We start from the raw sequence: 20454 nt of genomic DNA on the forward strand, positions 1-20454 counted from the left end.
ATTTAGTTTTTTTCCCTAGCACTACACAGCTGACTCAAATAATCAACTAATCATCAAGCTTTGAATCAGCTGTGTATTGTTAGGGCAAATAACAAAATGTGCACCACTTGGTCCCAAGGACTGAGCTTGGAAAACACTGGGGTAGGACCATTACAAAAAAGATTGCAGTCAGTTGCAGTATAACTGCAGTTAGAGTGCAGTTTAACTTCAGTATGTACTGCATCCAAAATACGTTTTTTTACTGTAGTAATTTTGCAGTGTAACTGCAATTAGAGTGCAGTATAACTGCAGTTATTCTGCAATTACAGCATCCAAAATACCACAGTCAACTGCAGTTACTGCACTTTTACTGCAGTTTCAAAACTGCAATCTTGTAAGGGGATGTTTGGCTAGCAACTATAGAACCTCTGTCCTAATGACTGGCTTTTGCCTGGACTATATGGTCTGGTGGAAGGATGAAATAAAACAATTTACAAATTAAAACAATGATATTAATATTTTTTAATATGTTGGCAACCATTTTATAAAAGCAAATCGTAGAGAACACCCTCCAAAAGGCTTTTTATTGGCCCTTGGCTTCGCCTCGAACAGCCCTTTGGGAGTTAATTCCCGGGTTCTCATGCCTCATTGCTTAATTAATGCTGTGTGTGAGAGAGGTGGGAGGAAAAACCTGAGGTCAGTTAGGCTGCGTAAACACAAGCAGCCCAATTATGATTGGTCTTTTGACCAATAACATCAGAACTTTTCACATCAGAGCTTTTTCAGAGTTGATCTGATTGGTCAAATGACCAACTAGTGAAAAAAAGATCACAATTGGGCTGCCTGTGTAAATGCAGACTAACTCATTGTTGGACTGCACTTTAAAAGCACTCCTCACAGAAGGAAATACAGCATCAACAAATGCGCATAGTGTCCTGCTATAAGCGCAGCTGTGTGCTTCTACCTTGTAGTAAAAGTAATAAGGGTTACAGTAGTTTAACTGAATTTATATAAACATTTAACAAACACACCACACACATGATTTTAAGAGACCTTAAACTAGAATTCTTCCTATTTATTAGTGTATTTTTGGCACAATGATTACAACCTTACAACCGCATAAACAGTGCAATTTCCTGCCAGAGCGCTCTGATCTCATCCCAAATTCACGATTAACATTGCACCTCCTCCCCTAGCCCTTAGAGTGAACAGAGATGCAAGAGGCCAGGGTTGTGTCCCAAATTGCACCCTTTCCTATTTAGTGCACTAGTTTAGACCAGGGCCCAGAGTGCTCTGGTCAAAAGTAATGCACTATATAGAGCATAGGGAGTCATTTGGGCCGCATCCCCAGTACACGCACAACACTACCATAAGTAAATTATCACATCCTGTCTTTCCTGTGTGACCTTCCTGTTCCTTTGGCTATATTTATCAAAACACTGACCCACCCACTCTTCAGAAATGACAAGCCTGCCATTCATCATAGTGGTTACTTAAGGCCAAGTGCCTGAGTATGTTTTGAATGGCAAAGTACAGTAAGCCATTTAAATAGGAGGGTTACATTCTTAATGTTGCACAAAAACATCTGAAAAGGTTGAACACCTTATTTTAGTATACTGGGACAATGCACTGAGAGAGTAGAAAAGACATAAAGGTCAATATACCAACCACACAAGTATAAAATTGACAAAAGCACAATAAGTGAATTATGCATGAAAAATAAACGGCAAGCACATTCTTATAGAACTAGTCTAATTGCCTCTTGCCTCCATTGTAAATAATAATTTGTTGTTAATTGACATGCATGGTTAAAGGTTCAATAACAAAAAAATCTAAATAATAGTTGTAATCTTATGTAGGGTTGCAAAATTCTTGTTCCCTACTGATTCCTGGAATTTTGGGGAAAACCAGGGAATTCATAGAAAATTTGCAAGCCTAATCTTATAACGTGATTTTGAACATTGTGTAAAAGGCAGCATAGGAAAATTGGATTCAGTCCACATTTCTTGGCATCTCTATAAACAAATTAGTGTAAGTGCATGGCGAATTACCTTAAATCAGCATTTCAGCGAAAATACATTTGTCTGAAAAAATACATACATTTGTCAGACAGTCACTGAGAAATAACTACAATTGCAAGTCGATCAAATCAAGGCAGCTAGCAATCGGACATGATAAAGATATAGAAAAATAATTATTATTTATTTATTCTTGAACAGACATGATCAAAACACCTCTCAGTATGTTGCCATAAGGATCATAGGGACTGTGTCCAGAAATCTGTCCCAAAAAACACCCTATTCCCTATATAGTGAACAGATCCCACAAGGCTCTGGTCAAAAGTAGCACACTATTTTGGGAATAGAGTGCAATTTGGGATGCAAACCCAGGTGGAGTCCCCTGAAAAGAAGCATGTTCTGTTTTGCTGTTTGTTTGGAGGGCCTGTTTCGGCCCTGAAGATCACATCTTGTTGAAACACTCCTTTGCGTTGGTCCACACTTGTATTCCCTGAGAGAGAGAGCGAGAGAGTTTTACTTTTGTTTATTATCCATTTCACTTGCTTTGGCAATGTAAACATATGTTTCCCAAGCCAATAAAGCCCTTTGAATTAAAATTGAGAGAGAGAGAGACAGAAAGAGAAAAATAACAAAACAGAGGAAGTTGTATTATGCAGCACAGTAATACAGTATTTTACGATATATTTGGTATTGATAAAATAACACAAAAGATTAAAATTTCCAGGCAGAATACTCAATACATTTTAAGTATCTGTGGGGACGTGTCACCTTTTTACACCTGCTGATCTGCATGATTGCATAGCTAATCAGGGCCTCCTTCAGGTCCCGGTCCTTTTGGTCTTTAAAGCGCTCAATGTCTACCCAGGCAGTCTTCACAAACTCACTGCGGAGAGAGAAAGACTTGCTTTATAACCTTCTCAGATCCTTCAAATTAAAAACAAAAATGGTCAGCTGGTCAACCTCCAAAGCAGCTGATTAAAGCAGCAAATAAAGTGATTAAATTATAACATGTTGGACAATCAAAGGAGCCATAGAGAGAGCGAGAGAGACAGAGGGTGAGAGACAGAAAAATTATGTTGGTTTCTCACTCGCTCTCGGTGTTCTTCTCTTTCACAGCCTCCTCTCCCTCCTCTATCTGCTGTTCTAACACTTGTAACTTAGCCTCCCTCTGCTCTGCAGTCTCCTGGCCAAACAGCTTACTGGTCATCCCCTTCAGTGAGAACGTCCGCACAGTCTGAACACAGGGAAGGGAAGCTCAACATTCCATCTGGTCATTCTTTAAGGTTTGGATAAGCTTCACAGCAACTTTTGACTAAATTGATTTTATTTATGTGCTTGCTATCTGCTATCTATTGCCTCATATTATTTGCTGAGGAGCTCCATGTGTCTCTTTAGAAACTGAGGCTATGTCCAAAATGGCACCCTATGCCCCTAAATCAAATCAAACTTTATTTGCCACATGCGCCGAATACAACAAGTGTAGACTTTACCGTGAAATGCTTACTTACAAGCCCTTAATCAACAGTGCAGTTCAGGGCCCTACAGGCCCTCGTTGAAAGTAGATCACTATATAGGGAGCACGCAACCTGGTTCTTCCTAGCTGTGGAGATGGCTTCAACCTTGTGTGTGATGACTCACCCCTGTGACCAGCTCCTCCTTCTGCTGTTTCTTAGAGGCTAAGTCCTGTGCAGCCATCTCCAGCTCAAACTGTGTCAGCTCATGCTTCCTGCACACTGCCCTGCAGAAACAGAGGCCTTTGCTGATCATAATGGTTGCTACTGGATGTACTGATGCCTAGCTGCTCATCATGGTTGCTACTGTACTATGTAGATGTATGATCATTCTGCACCATACACAGTGTCATGAGGGCTGTTCAATAGATTCAATGAGGGGGCTCAGTGAGTTGGAATTCAGTATGCCATTGGCAAAAGTCAACAGTGGTCCACACAGGTCTTTGGCAAGTTGGCGTGAGGATGTGAAGCTGCCTCCATAACAAGCACAACCCAGAACATAATGAGCTTTCTGTATCTTGGTTGACATTAGGGTGTATAAAGTGATATTTACATGGCCTACAGCAGCAGTCCTGGTGTTCAGTAGGTGTACTGTAATACTGTACCTTAGTGCCTCAGTATAGAACAGGTACTCCTTCAGCTGATCAGCATAGTGCTCCTCTTCCTCCAGAATATCATCTACAGAAGCAGCATACCTGTAGACAAGAGGAGAGTCCATATGAATACATTTGCTTTACTCGATCGCACCTTTAACAGGAGGATAGGGAAACTACATCAGCTCACTAAAGTAAGACTGAAGCACAGAAGCATCATACCTGCAGGCAAGAGATGGGAGTATGAATACATTTCCTTTAATCCATCACATCCTGTTCAGATGAACAAGGAATCATGAATACCATGCGGCAAGAACACCCAAAATACATCCATTCCAGTCAGTAGCTAGGTTTCTATCCAATTGGCAACAGATTTTCATGCGAATAGTAAAAAAAAATTATCAGCATACGTTTCCATGAAATGGACATGTTGCGGATAAAAGGCTGTACATGATGATGTAGTGCACATAAAATAACTTTTGTGGTTAAATTCTCATGTACCGAATAAAAATACAAGTTAAATGGGTTTCTATTGCATTTAATTCCACTGATGGTTTTCTCACAACAAATGATGCGTTATAAAGTGCATTCGGAAAGTATTCAGACCCCTTGACTTTTTCCACATTTTGTTACGTTACAGCCTTATTCTACAATTGATCAAAAAAATGTTTCATCAATCTACACACAATACCCCATAATGCCAAGTTAATAACAGGTTTTAGAAATGTTTGCACATTTTTACAAAAAACTGAAATATCACCTTTACATAATTATTCAGACCCTTTACTCAGTACTTTGTTGAAGCACCTTTGGCAGCGATTACAGCCTCGAGTCTTCTTGAGTATGACGCTACAAGCTTGGCACACCTGTATTTGGAGAGTTTCTCCCATTCTTCTCTGCAGATCCTCTCAAGCTCTGTCAGGTTGAATGGGGACCGTTGCTGCACAGCTATTTTCAGGTCTCTCCAGAGAAGTTCGATTGGGGCTCTGGCTGGGCCACTCAAGGACATTCAGAGACTTGTCCCGAAGCCACTCCAGCGTTGTCTTGGCTGTGTGCTTAAGGTCATTGTCCTGTTGGAAGGTGAACCTTCGCCCCAGTCTGAGGTCCTGAGCGCTCTGGAGCAGGTTTTCATCAAGGATCTCTCTGTACTTTGCCTTGATCCTGACTAGTCTCCCAGTCCCTGCCACTGAAACCCCCCCCCCCCATGATGCTGCCACCACCATGCGTCACCGTAGGGATTGTGGCAGGTTTCCTCCAGATGTGACGCTTGGCATTCAGGCCAAAGAGTTAAATCTTGGTTTCATCCCACCAGATCATATTTTTTCTTATGGCATGAGTCTTTTAGGTTCTTTTTGGCAAACTCCAAGCGGGCTGTCATGTGCCTTTTACTGAGGAGTGGCTTCCGTCTGGCCACTCCACCATAAAGGCCTGATTGGTGGAGTGCTGCATGGATGGTTGTCATTCTGGAAGGTTCTCCCATCGCCACAGAGGAACTCTAGTGCTCTGTTAGAGTGACCATCAGGTTCTTGGTCACCTCCCTGACCAAGGCCCTTCTCCCCCGATTGCTGTTTGGCCGGGCGGCCAGCTCTAGGAAGAGTCTTGGTGGTTACAAACGTCTTCCATTTAAGAATGGTGGAGGCCACTGTGTTCTTGCGGACCTTCAATGCTGCAGAAATGTTTTGGTACCCTTCACCAGATCTGTGCCTTGACCCCATCCTGTCTCTGAGCCCTACGGACAATTCCTTTGACCTCATGGCTTGGTTTTTGCTCTGACATGTACTGTCAACTGTGGGACCTTATATAGACAGGTGTGTGCCTTTCCAAATCATGTCCAATCAATTTAATTTACCACGGGTGGACTCCAATGAAGTTGTAGAAACCTCTCAAGTATGATCAAGATGCACCTGAGCTCAATTTCAAGTTTCATAGCAAAGGGTCTGAATACTTAAATAAGGTATTTCCTGTTTTTAAACATTTGCTAAAATGTCTAAAACACAGTTTTCACTTTGTCATTATGGGGGATTGTGTGTAGATTGCTGAGGAATGTATTTTATCTATTTTAGAATAAGGCTCTAAAGTAACAATGTGGAAAAAGTCAAGGGGTCTGAAAACTTTCCGAAGGCACTGTATAGCAAATATGCCCACTCTGGTCTTGGCACGTGCACTCTAGCCAACAGCTCCTAGATACAGTGCGAGTAGGCTACCTACATGATGAGATTGTTATAGATGAGTGAGATAATTTTTGTTTGTCAAACGGCAGCCAAGCATCGGTCATCATGTCACCAGAATAAGACCGCCGATAGTTATTGGAAAGGAGCATCAAGCTCATCACAGTGCACTTTCACCACTCTGTGAAGTTCATCATTTATTCCATCTGTAGCCTAATAAACTGCATGCTTTTCCAATTCATAGTGGGCGGACAACAACCTATCGCGACTCCAAATTTACTTTGATATGATGGTTATTATATCAATATTTGCGCAAAAATAATTTCCAGCATTTTCATCAATTTCCTGCACTTTTGTTTTCATTTCCACACTGTGCCATGCAGGGCTGCATGACATGGGCAAAACATCTACGCCTAGCTACTTGGTTAACTGTTGGAATCATGGAAATAGAATGATTATTGAATAGAATGATTATTGAATAGAATGATTAAATATAGTGGGCAGCACCTTGAATACATTGTTGTTTGACATGACAACGAATGAATAAGCCAGGGAGGAATTATTGACAGGGGAACCAAAGTGTTGGTCAGTATTTCCAGATTACCCTAATTAGATGTTACATGACATGTTTTTCTACCTTATGTAGCTAGCTAACATATTCATGCTTCACCTCTAGACGGATTAATTTACCATCACAAACTATGCACACGATTCAATGAGGCAGAAGTCTGTGTGTTGTGATTCTGGATGGACAGATGGCTAGCAACAATGACACAAAACTGCTATGTGGGGAATCGTAGGTGACTCGTTTCATTTTATTATTGATACCATGTCTTGTTTTGAGGTGTTTTGACTGTCATGTCTATGCTAATATGGCAAAACAATTCACTAGGTAGCTAACCAACCAACAACTGTAATAATGTATTTGAGAGATGTATTTTCATTGTGCAACGGTATCTATGTTTTCAATAAACATTAGACACGAAATATAGTTTACATGTTGTCAACAATCAAAGCCAACCCCGTTTATTTTGCCCCTCGCTGAACAACCAACCTGTCTATTCCTCTCTGATTTAGAAGATACCGTTGCACAAACATGCTTTTCTAGGCCTACACCAGCACTGGTACCAGACTGTATTAGATAACTATGTTTGCTCTGACTCTTAGTACATTTATCCACACAAGAAGATTAAAATACTGCTAGTTTTACCAGAAAACTGCCCTTTTCTTCCTCATGCTAGATAGCAGGAGCCATGGCAGCCATTATGGAATGGGACATCACGTTGAACAACAAAGGAGCTGATTGGCTGACACTGTCATTCCAAAATGGCTGCGGTGGCTACTGCTAGCTAGCATGATTTTTATTTATTTTTATTTTTATTTTATTTCACCTTTATTTAACCAGGTAGGCTAGTTGAGAACAAGTTCCCATTTTCAACTGCGACCTGGCCAAGATAAAGCACAGCAGTTCGACACACACAACAACACAGAGTTACACATGGAATAAACAAACAATAATACAGTAGAAAAGAGAAAAATCTATATACAGTAAGTGCAAATGAGGTAAGATAAGGGAGGTAAGGCAATAAATAGGCCATGGTGGCGAAGTAATTACAATATAGCAATTAGACACTGGAATGGTAGATGTGCAGAAGATGAATGTGCAAGTAGAGATACGGTGCAAAGGAGCAAGATAAATACAGTGAGGGGGAAAAAAATATTTGATCCCCTGCTGATTTTGTACGTTTGCCCACTGACAAAGAAATGATCAGTCTATATAATTTTAATGGTAGGTTTATTTGAACAGTGAGAGACAGAATAACAACAACAAAATCCAGGAAAACGCATGTCAAAAATGTTATAAATTGATTTGCATTTTAATGAGGGAAATAAGTATTTGACCCCCTCTCAATCAGAAAGATTTCTGGCTCCCAGGTGTCTTTTACACAGGTAACGAGCTGAGATTAGGAGCACACTCTTAAAGTGAGTGCTCCTAATCTCATCTTGTTACCTGTATAAAAGACACCTGTCCACAGAAGCAATCAATCAATCAGATTCCAAATTCTCCACCATGGCCAAGACCAAAGAGCTCTCCAAGGATGTCAGGGACAAGATTGTAGACCTACACAAGGCTGGAATGGGCTACAAGACCATCGCCAAGCAGCTTGGTGAGAAGGTGACAACAGTTGGTGTGATTATTCGCAAATGGAAGAAACACAAAAGAACTGTCACTCTCCCTCGGCCTGGGGCTCCATGCAAGATCTCACCTCGTGGAGTTGCAATGATCATGAGAACGGTGAGGAATCAGCCCAGAACTACACGGGAGGATCTTGTCAATGATCTCAAGGCAGCTGGGACCATAGTCAACAAGAAAACAATTGGTAACACACTACGCCGTGAAGGACTGAAATCCTGCAGCGCCCGCAAGGTCCCCCTGCTCAAGAAAGCACATATACATGCCTGTCTGAAGTTTGCCAATGAACATCTGAATGATTCAAATGACAACTGGGTGAAAGTGTTGTCAGATGAAACCAAAATGGAGCTCTTTGGCATCAACTCAACTCGCCGTGTTTGGACGAGGAGGAATGCTGCCTATGACCCCAAGAACACCATCCCCACCGTCAAACATGGAGGTGGAAACATTATGCTTTGGGGGTGTTTTTCTGCTAAGAGGACAGGACAACTTCACCGCATCAAAGGGACGATGGACGGGGCCATGTACCGTCAAATCTTGGGTGAGGGTACCGTCAAATCTCCTTCCCTCAGCCAGGGCATTGAAAATGGGTCGTGGATGGGTATTCCAGCACGACAATGACCCAAAACACACGGCCAAGGCAACAAAGGAGTGGCTCAAGAAGAAGCACATTAAGGTCCTGTAGTGGCCTAGCCAGTCTCCAGACCTTAATCCCATAGAAAATCTGTGGAGGGAGCTGAAGGTTCGAGTTGCCAAACGTCAGCCTCGAAACCTTAATGACTTGGAGAAGATCTGCAAAGAGGAGTGGGACAAAATCCCTCCTGAGATGTGTGCAAACCTGGTGGCCAACTACAAGAAACGTCTGACCTCTGTGATTGCCAACAAGTCATGTTTTGCAGAGGGGTCAAATACTTATTTCCCTCATTAAAATGCAAATCAATTTATAACATTTTTGACATGCGTTTTTCTAGATTTTTTTGTTGTTGTTCTGTCTCTCACTGTTCAAATAAACCTACCATTCAAATTATAGACCGATCATTTCTTTGTCAGTGGGCAAACGTACAAAATCAGCAGGGGATCAAATACTTTTTTCCCTCATTAAAATGCAAATCAATTTATAACATTTTTTGACATGCGTTTTTCTAGATTTTGTTGTTGTTGTTCTGTCTCTCACTGTTCAAATAAACCTACCATTAAAATTATAGATTGATCATTTCTTTGTCAGTGGGCAAACGTACAAAGGCAGCAGGGGATCAAATACTTTTTTCCCTCACTGTAAATAAGTATGGGGATGAGGTAGTTGGATGGGCTGTTTACAGATGGGCTATGTACAGGTGCAGTGATCTGTGAGCTGCTCTGACAGCTGGTGCTTAAAGCTAGTGAGGGAGATATGAGTCTCCAGCTTCAGTGATTTTTGCAGCTCGTTCCAGTCATTGGCAGCAGAGAACTGGAAGGAAAGTTGGCCAAAGGAGGAATTGGCTTTGGGGGTGACCAGTGAGATATAATTGCTGGAGCGCGTGCTACGGGTGGGTGCTGCTATGGTGACCAGTGAGCTGAGATAAGGTGGGGCTTTACCTAGCAGAGACTTGTAGATGACCAGGAGCCAGTTGGTTTGGCGATGAGTATGAAGCGATGGCCAGCCAACGAGAGCGTACAGATCGCAGTGGTGGGTAATATATGGGGCTTTGGTGACAAAACGGATGGCACTGTGATAGACTGCATCCAATTTGTTGAGTAGAGTGTTGGAGGCTATTTTATACATGACATCGCCGAAGTCGAGGATCGGTAGGATGGTCAGTTTTACGAGGGTATGTTTGGCAGTATGAGTGAAAGATGCTTTGTTGTGAAATAGGAAGCCGATTCTAGATTTAATTTTGGATTGGAGATGCTTAATGCGAGTCTGGAAGGAGAGTTTACAGTCTAGCCAGACACCTAGGTATTTGTAGTTGTCCACATATTCTAAGTCAGAACCATCCAGAGTAGTGATGCTGGACGGGCGGGCAGGTGCGGGCAGCGATAGGTTGAAGAGCATGCATTTAGTTTTACTTGCATTTAAGAGCAGTTGGATGCCATGGAAGGAGAGTTGTATTGCATTGAAGCTCATCTGGAGGTTAGTTAACACGGTGTCCAAAGAAGGGCCAGAAGTATACAGAATGGTGTCGTCTGCGTAGAGGTGGATCAGAGAATCACCATCAGCGAGAGCGACATCATTGATGTATACAGAGAAGAGAGTCGGCCCGAGATTTGAACCCTGTGGCACCCCCATAGAGACTGCCAGAGGTCCAGACAACAGGCCCTCCGATTTGACACACTGAACTCTATCAGAGAAGTAGTTGGTGAACCAGGCGAGGCAATCTTTTGAGAAACAAGGCTGTTGAGTCTGCCAATAAGAATGTGGTGATTGAGTCGAAAGCCTTGGCCAGGTCGATGAATACGGCTGCACAGTAATGTCTCTTATCGATGGCGGTTATGATATCGTTTAGGACCTTGAGCGTGGCTGAGGTGCACCCATGACCAGCTCTGAAACCAGATTGCATAGAGGAGAAGGTACGATGGGATTCGAAATGGTTGGAAATCTGTTTGTTAACTTAGCTTTCGAAGACCTTAGAAAGGCAGGGTAGGATAGATATAGGTCTGTAGCAATTTGGGTCTAGAGTGTCTCCCCCTTTGAAGAGGGGGATGACCACGGCAGGTTTGCAATCTTTGGGAATCTCAGACGATACGCAAGAGAGGTTGAACAGGCTAGTAATAGCGGTTGCAATAATTTCGGCAGATAATTTAAAAAAAATAGAGAGCCCAGATTGTCTAGCCCGGCTGATTTGTAGGGGTACAGGTTTTGCAGTTCTTTAAGAACATCAGCTATCTGGATTTGGGTGAAGGAGAAATGGGGGAGGCTTGGGCGAGTTGCTGTGGGGAGCACAGGGCTGTTGACCGGGGTAGTGGTAGCCTGGTGGAAAGCATGGCCAGCCGTAGAAAAATGCTTATTGAAATTCTCAATTATAGTGGATTTATCAGTGGTGACAGTGTTTCCTAGCCTCAGTGCCGTGGGCAGCTGGGAGGAGGTGCTCTTATTCTCCATGGACTTTACACTGTCTCAGAACTTTTTTGAATTTGTGCTACAGGATGCAAATTTCTGCTTGAAAAAGCTAGCCTTAGGTTTCCTAACTACCTGTGTATATTTGTTCCTAACTTCCCTGAAAAGTTGCATATCACGGGGGCTATTCGATGCTAATGCAGAACGCCACAGGATGTTTTTGTGCTGGTCAAGGGCAGTCAGGTCTGGAGAGAATCAAGGGTTATATCTGTTACCGGTTCTACATTTTTTGAAAGGGGCATGCTTATTTAAGATGGTGAGGAACGCACTTTTAAAGAATGACCAGGCATCCTCTACTGATGGGATGAGGTCAATATCCTTCCAGGATACCCGGGCCAGGTCGATTAGGAAGGCCTGCTCGCTGAAGTGTTTTAGGGAGCGTTTGATAGTGATGAGGGGTGGACGTTTGACCGCAGACCCGTTACGGATGCAGGCAATGAGGCAGTGATCGCTGAGATCTTGGTTGAAAACAGCAGAGGTATATTTGAAGGGCAAGTTGTTTAGGATGATATCTATGAGGGTGCCCGTGTTTACGGATTTGGGATTGTACCTGGTGGGTTCATTGATCATTTGTGAGAGATTGAGGGCATCAAGCTTAGATTGTTGGATGGCCGGGGTGTTAAGCATGTCCAAGTTTAGGTCACCTAGCAGCACGAGCTCTGAAGATAGATGGGGGGCAATCAGTTCACATATGGTGTCCAGGGCACAGCTGGGGGCAGAGAATGGTCTATAGCAAGCGGCAACGGTGAGAGACTTGTTTCTGGAAAGGTGGATTTTTAAATGATGACGAAAAGGGCAGTTTTCTGGGAAATCTAGCAGTACTTCAATCTACTCAATATATCAGTGTGGTTAAAAGTTACATTTGAATTAGAATGGTATATCCCACCGCTGCATTGAGGTACGTTGTCCGACCCATATCTCACCGTAATGGTAGGGTTGGTATCGTCCAGCAAGCTAGCCATATAACTAGCGATTAGCATTAGCGGCTAACAATATTTATTTTTGGGAAGTGGCATGCAGCCGTTCTTATTCAGTGCATGCAGTAGGAGGAGAGGGAGAAAGACGACTAAAGTAGAAAGCGGAGTAAACTCTAAAAACGGACATGACACGTGCCGAAATTGTGTATCACATTTAACAAACCAAACATTGAAATATCTTTACAGAAGGTAAAGTAAAAACCCAAACTGGTCTGTGCATCAATACCGGTGAATATAGTAAATTATAAACTGGGTGGTTAAAACCCTGAATGCTGATTGGCTGACAGACGTGATAAATCAGACCATATACCACAGGTATGACAAAATATTTATTTTTACTGCTCTAATTACGTTGGTGACCAGTTAATAATAGCAATAAGGCACCTCCGGGCTTTGTGGTATATGGCCAATATACCACGGCTAAGGGCTGTATCCAGGCACTACGCTTTGTGTCGTGCATATTCGCCATATACTACACAGACTCGTGCCTTATTGCTTAAATACGGTATACAGCCCAGCCCTACCTGCAGCAAAGAGGAAGAGGAGTCTACAAGAATACATCTGCTATATTTCATTACACCCTCTCAGAAGTGAGACTCAAATATCACAGTGTTATAGCTCTGACAGACACCTGACAATGGGTGAGACTGGCTGAGAAATATGATCTGTCTTCACTATGACCATTACCAGGGGCTTAAAAGCTAGGTTGTATGTGTCCCAAGTGGCACCATATTCCTTATAAAGTGCACTACCTTTGACCAGAGCCCTATAGGCCCTGGTCAAAAGTAGTGCACTAAAAAGAGAATAGGGTGCCATTTGGGTATCAACCGTTGACAGAAATGCTGCCTTTCCTTGGTACGCCTCAGCTGTCCCAGCTCTGTGACCCCTGACCTCTAGAGTTGAGCCTTGCAATCTGGAACCCATCAGTGACAGGGTAGGGGCTAATCATGTTACCACACCAAGGTGTGTGTGTGTGTGTGTGTGTGTGGTGTGTGTGTGTGTGTGTGTGTGTGTGTGTGTGTGTGTGTGTGTGTGTGTGTGTGTGTGTGTCTGTGTGTCTGTGTCCAAGGACAGGGCCAAGACCACTTGTGATACTCAAAGAGAACTATACACAGCACCCAAGTTGAAATTAAAAGCCGCTGGCTAGGTGCCAGCCAGTTCTCAGCTGGAACCCAGAACCTTCACAACACAAGTCTCCCCATTCCCCATGGTCGACTACCTGCTACACCAGACCTTGTGCTTGAAACCCGAACTGCTTTCAAATCAAACACGGCAAATGTGTTGTATAGCTTAACTTGGGAAACCATGTACTATGTAGAGCATTGCTGGAGTGAAGGGGGGGTTGTGCAACACATCACTATATCAGCTCCTTCAATGAGCATGTATGAGGTCTCAGAGGCTAACGAGAGAAATGGCGCCCTATTCACTATATAGTGAACTACCTTTGACCAGGCTACATAGAGAGTAGGGTGCCATTTCAGATGCATCTGCTGACAGGGAGAGAAACTGATGTCGGGGTGGCAGGTGGCCTACTGGTTAGAGCGTTGGACCAGTAACCGAAACGTTGCTGGATCAAATCCCCGAGCTGACAAGGTAAAAATCTGTCGTTCTGCCCCTGAACAAGGCAGTTAACCCACTGTTCCCCGGTAGGTTGACATTGTAAATAAGAATTTGTTCTTAACTGACTTGTCTAGTTAAATAAAGGTTACATTTTTTTTTTTATGTCCAGGGGATAGGAGGAGGAAAATACTTGCAATACAATCCTGATGTAATCCAATAAAATTGTTCTGGATTTATATTGGAGATTATTGTGTGGTTACATGTCATTAAAAAACAAACACTTACACATCCATGTGATGGCCAGCACTTTGTAGTCCATCTCCCATCTCTTTCTCTATGGCACTCCACTCACTGTCCAACAAGCACAGAGCAGATATTTCACATAAAACAAATATATATTTCACACTAATTAAGTCATTACATTGTTCATAGTGCAGCAGCAATACACTTCACCCTTTCTTCCAAACACAGCACTTGTCTTACCTGAAGACTCGTCCATAGTTTCCATGCACTTTGTACACCCCATACAGTCGATCTGCTACCCTCTGGAGAAAGATTTTGCACAGTTCCTTTGATTCCGCTGCTTCTATTTATATGTTCTATTTTCTGTGAATTTCTGTACTGTGTAGGGAATAGGGTGTCATATTGGGATGCAACCGAAGTTGTTTGTTACAGCTGTCAGTGTGCTAGTTTTGTCAGTCTAGTCTCGTAAGTGTGAATATGCTGAGTGTGGCCAGCCTGTGTGTTACAGCCAGCTGTATGTCTAGTCCTAGTCTAGTCATGAAGCTGTGTGTTACAGCTGCAGCAAATCCACTTTTATCAGACAGACCAGCTGTGTGTTTTATCCTTCTAATGTATGTCAACTTCCAAGCCAGCTCAGATGTGTTAACACTCACTGTATGTCTAGTCAGTAAAATGTATGTTATAGCTGACAGTATGGGAGTGTAGTTAACAAACCTGGGTTCAAATACTATTTGAAATCATTTCAAATACTTTATCTTCGCTTGGTTTAACTTGCCTGGCTCAATGGAACCATATAATAGTTCCAAAACTGGCAGGCTAGACCAAACACTCAAAGTATTTGAAAGATTTCAAATAGTATTTGACCCAGGTCTGGTAGTCAGTCTAGTCAGTAAGATGTGTGAATATGCTGACAGCTCCTTGTACTCACTGCCCGTACTCTCAGCAGCTGGGAGACCACAGTCTGTAGCTCGTCGCTGTAGTGTTTCAGCTCTGTAAACCGTCTGCAGACGCCAGGGCCAGAGAAGAGCAAGAATTCACCCAATCACTACTTAAATCAACACTTTCTTTCCAGCAAGACAGATAAACAAGACAAGAGTCAATGTTCGAACTTACATTGACCTGATCCAACTCTACTTCCCACACAGTCCCAGAACCAAGTATGGAAGTACATCAAATACAGAGCAAAGGGATGAATAGTAGAGACAGACTCATTAAATTAAGTTACAACACATGAAGATGGAAATGTATGGTTGGCTTCACACAAAAGAAAACAGTGACACGAAAACAGTGAATCTCCCCCAAATGGCACCATATTCCCTATAAAGTGTACTACTAACGACCAGAGTCCAGTGCACTATACAGTAGAGTTAGGGTGCTATTTAGGACAGATCTTTTCTATGGCCTACTTGTCGGGATTCTTCACCCTGAATGCTGCATTCATAGCTTTCAACCTGGAATCAGCCTGTAAAAAAACAGACCAATAAATTACAAACACATTTTCCCCCACACGTTTGTTAGATCAGAGGTTGTTATTGAGGACCTGCATCATTTTAGACAACACTTTACCTTTGAGACCTAAAACATATCAGAATAAATATTACAATTAAGAGTTGTTTAAAAGAAATCAGGAGTCCTAAATATACACATGCACTATATGCATTTGTTTACACAGATTACAAACTTTACAAACGTAGACTTTATTGCACTGCTGTGGTTTGCAAAGTCACATGAGGATTGAGTAAGGTGCATCTTATCTAAGAGAGTTGACATGACAATGCAACCATGATGAGATCATTAAGTGCTGATGGAGTGAGTACCTTTGCTTGAAATCCTGTCTCGTACACCATTTCCTTCCATCCTTTTTCCTGTGGGACAGAGAGAGGATGCCGTGTGACTTTGACAAAGACCATCAGAGATAGGAGAGCCTGATGCATGGAGGCACTGGGGGTACACTGTCACACTATCAACTCAAAAGGTCAAAGGTGATCCTTTCAACTACAGCAACACTCACACAACCCTTGTCAGTAAAGAGTTAAGCTTTAGGCCTACTTCATAAGACATTATTTCCACAACACTTCTCAGTGCTACAAAGAAACTGAGTAAGGAAATGGTCCTTGTCTGTGATATCTCTTTTCTGTCAAGGGTATATCCTCTCAAAACCTATGAACAGCACATCTGACTAGCTACTGGTACTGTTGTAGTCTTGAGAGGGAGGAATGTCGGTTTTGCTAACGATTGGGGATCACTATGGTCCTTGTCACACATAACAAGGGAGTTGGCAAGACAGCACAAACAGATTGGAATCACGCTCGATTCACCCCGTTATGGTGTATAGCAGCTTGGCTACAAAGAGGCTAACTAACCTCAGTGAGGAAGATGTAGAAGATCTTGTCATTGCAGAGAACTGGGTGGGAGGCTAATCGGAGCAGGAAGTTCTCCAGTCCAACTCTCCTTCTCTCCACAAAGTCTGGGTCCATGTTGTCCGCTGACAGCTTGTGCCACACAATCTCTGCCTGTGTGAAACAGACAAAGAATTACTATTATGTTGATAAGGAGACGGAACACCATTGTCTTTACTAAGTTAAAACTGGATGCTGTACAGTGCATTATGGGTACTGTAGTAAGTACATCATGCTACAAATATCACTTCCTAAACTATATTGCACTAATTTATTCCAAGGCATCCTCCTTGTTCTCACGTACCCTCTTCTCGGGTAACGGGGCAACAACGACAAAGGGATAGGTGACCAACATGTAGTTTCTGAGTAGCTCAAACTCGCTGTATCTCCTCCATAAGGAGTCTGGGGCTGGGATTATACCTTCTGTCACAGCATCAACTGGCCTGTCAGAAGAGAGGAAAGGACTAAAGTCATATAACTGCACTTAAATAAGAGTACCAAGTAAAGATTTGATACATCTTTTAAAGGGACCAAGTACAGTATTATCCACAATTCTATGAACTCCAATGCTAAAACTTACAGTACCAGTCAAAAGTTTGGACACACCTACTCATTCAAGGGTTTTTCTTAATTTTTTTTAAACTATTTTCTACATTGTAGAATAATAGTGAAGACATCAACATTATGAACTAACACATATGGAATCATGTAGTAACCAAAGAAAATTTAAACAAATCCAAATATATTTAATATTTGATATTCTTCAAAGTAGCCACCCTTTGCCTTGATGATAGCTTTGCACACGCTTGGCATTCTCTCAACCAGCTTCACCTGGAATGCTTTCCAACAGTCTTGAAGGAGTTCCCACATTTGCTGAGCACTTGTTGGCTGCTTTTCCTTCACTCTGCGGTCCAACTCATCCCAAACCATCTCAATTGGATTGAGGTTGGGTGATTGTGGAGGCCAGGTCATCTGATGCAGCACTCTCCATCTGATGCATCACTTTCCATCTTGGTCAAATTGCCCTTACATGGCCTGGAGGTGTGTTGGGTCATTGTCCTGTTGAAAAACAAATGATAGTCCCACTAAGCGCAAAATAGGTGGGATGGCAAGTTGCTGCAGAATGCTGTGGTAGCCATGCTGGTTAAGTGTGCCTTGAATTCCAAGTAAGTCGCAGACAGTGTCACCAGCAAAGCACCCCAACACCATCACACCTCCTCCATGCTTCACGGTGTGAACTACACATGCGGAGATCATCCGTTCACCTTCTCTGCATCTCACAAAGATACGGCGGTTGGAACCATCAGACCAAAGAACAGATTTCTACCGGTCTAATGTCCATTGCTCGTGTTTCTTGGCCCAAGCAAGTCTCTTCTTCTTATTGGTGTCCTTTAGTAGTGGTTCCTTTGCAGCAATTTGACCATGAAGGCCTGATTCATGCAGTCTCCTCTAAACAGTTGATGTTGAGATGTGTCTGTTACTTGAACTCTGTGAAGCATTTATTTGGTCTTGAATTTCTGAGACTGATAACTCTAACGAATCGAATTATCCTCTGCAGCAAAGGTAACTCTCGGTCTTCCTTTCCTGTGGCGGTCCTCATGAGAGCCAGTTTCATCATAGCGCTTGATGGTTTTTGCAACTCCACTTGAAGAAACCTTCAAAGTTCTTGAAATGTTCAGATTGACTGACCTTCATGCCTTAAAGTAATGATGGCCTGTCATTTCTCTTTGCTTATTTGAACTGTTCTTGCCATAATATGGACTTTGTCTTTTACCAAATATGGGCTATCTTCTGTATACCACCCCAACCTCGTCACAACACAACTGCTTGGCTCAAACGCATTAAGAAGGAAAGAAATTCCACAAATGATCTTTTAACAAGGCACACCTGTTAATTGAAATGAATTCCAGGTGACTACTACCAGAAAAACGTTTCAATGGGTTGGTGTGTCCAAACTTTTGACTGGTACTGTATATATAAAGCAAGAGGAGAGCGAGAGACTACTGACAGAGAGAAGGACAGAGAAAGATAGAGAGAGACTTTATAAATATGATCCAGCAGCAAAGATTCTAGGGAGGAAATGAGAGCCCATAATGGTCTGTCTCCACTAATAATCCACACTGGGACCACAAAGCAGAGAGAGGAGGAGAGGATAACAAGAAATAAAGAGATGAGCAGAGAAGCAGGAAGAGGAAGGAGAGAAGGCAAAGGAGAGGAGGACTCCATCAGTGGCTGGGGGGCATTCTCCAGTCTAACTGCACTGAGGGCCCGGTTACACCACACTCCCCTCTCAATGGCCAACTGGTGAACAAAGGCCCAGTGTGTGTGCGCGCGGGCATGTGTGTGCATGAGGAATAGCATGCCCTGCTCCAAGCAGAATAAAAACATATGGTTCCTTTTAAAGACTTGGCCAACAAAAAAAATACTACTCTCTGTGGCTGAAAGCGAGTAACCGGACATGAAACCAGTTAATAGTATAGCTAGCTAAAAGTAAGTAAGAAAGCTGGTGTGATGTGCAGTTTGTGACAAACAAAACCTTTAGATCACATGTTCACAATGAAGTGAGTGTACCCAAGTCACTTTTCTAAAACAGTCAGACATTAGAATCATTATCGTTAGGGTCAGACCACCTGTAATAACGGAATGTGTGTAATTATGCGCAGGTGCAAGGAGGTGTAGGTGTGATTGTGGAAGAAGCTGTTCATGGTGGTGTCACAAAATAGTTGCGCTGGAAGATGTAGGCTATAACAATCATCATTCACACAGATGATTCAGAGCTGATGAGACATATTTACCGTGTTTCAATTAGGTAAACAGTGTATATCTCCTGCATGTTGACTGTATTCTTCCCAGTCCTTTTCTCTGCCTCTCCAACGCTGATCTCCATCTTTCTTAGAAGACTAGTCCATTTCTCAATCTCAACCATCTAGAAGAGGATATTTCACAAGTCATAACATGGTAACAATACCATAATGAAGTATAATTTGTTGTTTACATGCAATATGGGGCATCAATATTGGTAGCTAAAGCTGGTCCCAGATTAAAGTAAGTACTGTTACGTTCGCAAAGTCCTTTAACTTTGTGTCAGAACAAAGTTGTGTGCTAGCAAGCTAGCTCCTGGTAAAATGATCAAGCCAACCATGTTAATAAGAACAATCTGAACAATCGACATTACAATGATTTAACTTTTAACTGTCTTTTCCTGCACAGCCTGCTAGCTGCTGTTGACTCAGCGACAGTGGGGCTCTCTCGCGAAACTCCGTGGATTGATAAGGCCTGTAGTTCTACTGCCAGTAGCTAGAAACCCCAACTCATTCAACAGGCTCAATAAGTATCAAAATCCAAATTCCTCACTTTTTTTACAATAAGAATAGGTTTGAAGCTATACCGTGTTTTTAATGTTGTTCTCTAGTTCTGCCGATGTGAGGTCGGTGTTCCCGATCACCGCTATTTCCTCGGGTCCGGAGTCTGCCATCATCTCTTCCTGAGTTTTGTCTTGTTAGCAATGTAGCAGACAGGCAGAAACTCGCATGCGCACTTTAACCCTTTTCTTTTCCCAACCTCAACTCACCTGAGTGTCATGAGAAAGATCAGCTGCTGTCTGCCCTGCCCTGTGTACATAGTCAAATATACCGTTAGGTAAAATGGTTAGGTAAGGATACTGCCAATAATAGCAGTAATGTCAATATTCGACAACAACCAAAATATAATCACACAA

General features: G+C 42.5%; 1 protein-coding gene across 2 annotated transcripts; it reads right to left on the reverse strand.

Annotated features, from left to right (window-relative positions):
• Nucleotides 1–481: 481 nt before the first annotated feature.
• snx4 (sorting nexin 4) lies at nucleotides 482–20304 on the reverse strand. 2 transcript variants are annotated; one of them, XM_014173768.3, is made up of 14 exons: nucleotides 20125–20299; nucleotides 19532–19662; nucleotides 17041–17179; nucleotides 16701–16850; nucleotides 16155–16202; nucleotides 15744–15799; nucleotides 15266–15338; nucleotides 14578–14639; nucleotides 14380–14445; nucleotides 4114–4203; nucleotides 3636–3735; nucleotides 3086–3231; nucleotides 2766–2880; nucleotides 482–2487 (listed from the first exon to the last, which is right to left on the reverse strand). In XM_014173768.3, the coding sequence occupies exons 1-14, from the start codon at nucleotides 20212–20214 to the stop codon at nucleotides 2440–2442; spliced, it is 1314 nt and encodes a 437-aa protein (XP_014029243.1). In that variant the 5' UTR covers nucleotides 20215–20299; the 3' UTR covers nucleotides 482–2439. The 2 variants fall into 2 exon arrangements, with proteins under 2 accessions (XP_014029243.1, XP_045563432.1); XM_045707476.2 differs by lacking the exons at nucleotides 3086–3231; nucleotides 3636–3735 and having other exon boundaries at nucleotides 20125–20304.
• Nucleotides 20305–20454: the final 150 nt, after the last annotated feature.

Source organism: Salmo salar, chromosome 25, assembly GCF_965601325.2.
Source record: "Salmo salar chromosome 25, fSalSal1, whole genome shotgun sequence".
Classification (NCBI taxonomy): domain Eukaryota; kingdom Metazoa; phylum Chordata; class Actinopteri; order Salmoniformes; family Salmonidae; genus Salmo; species Salmo salar.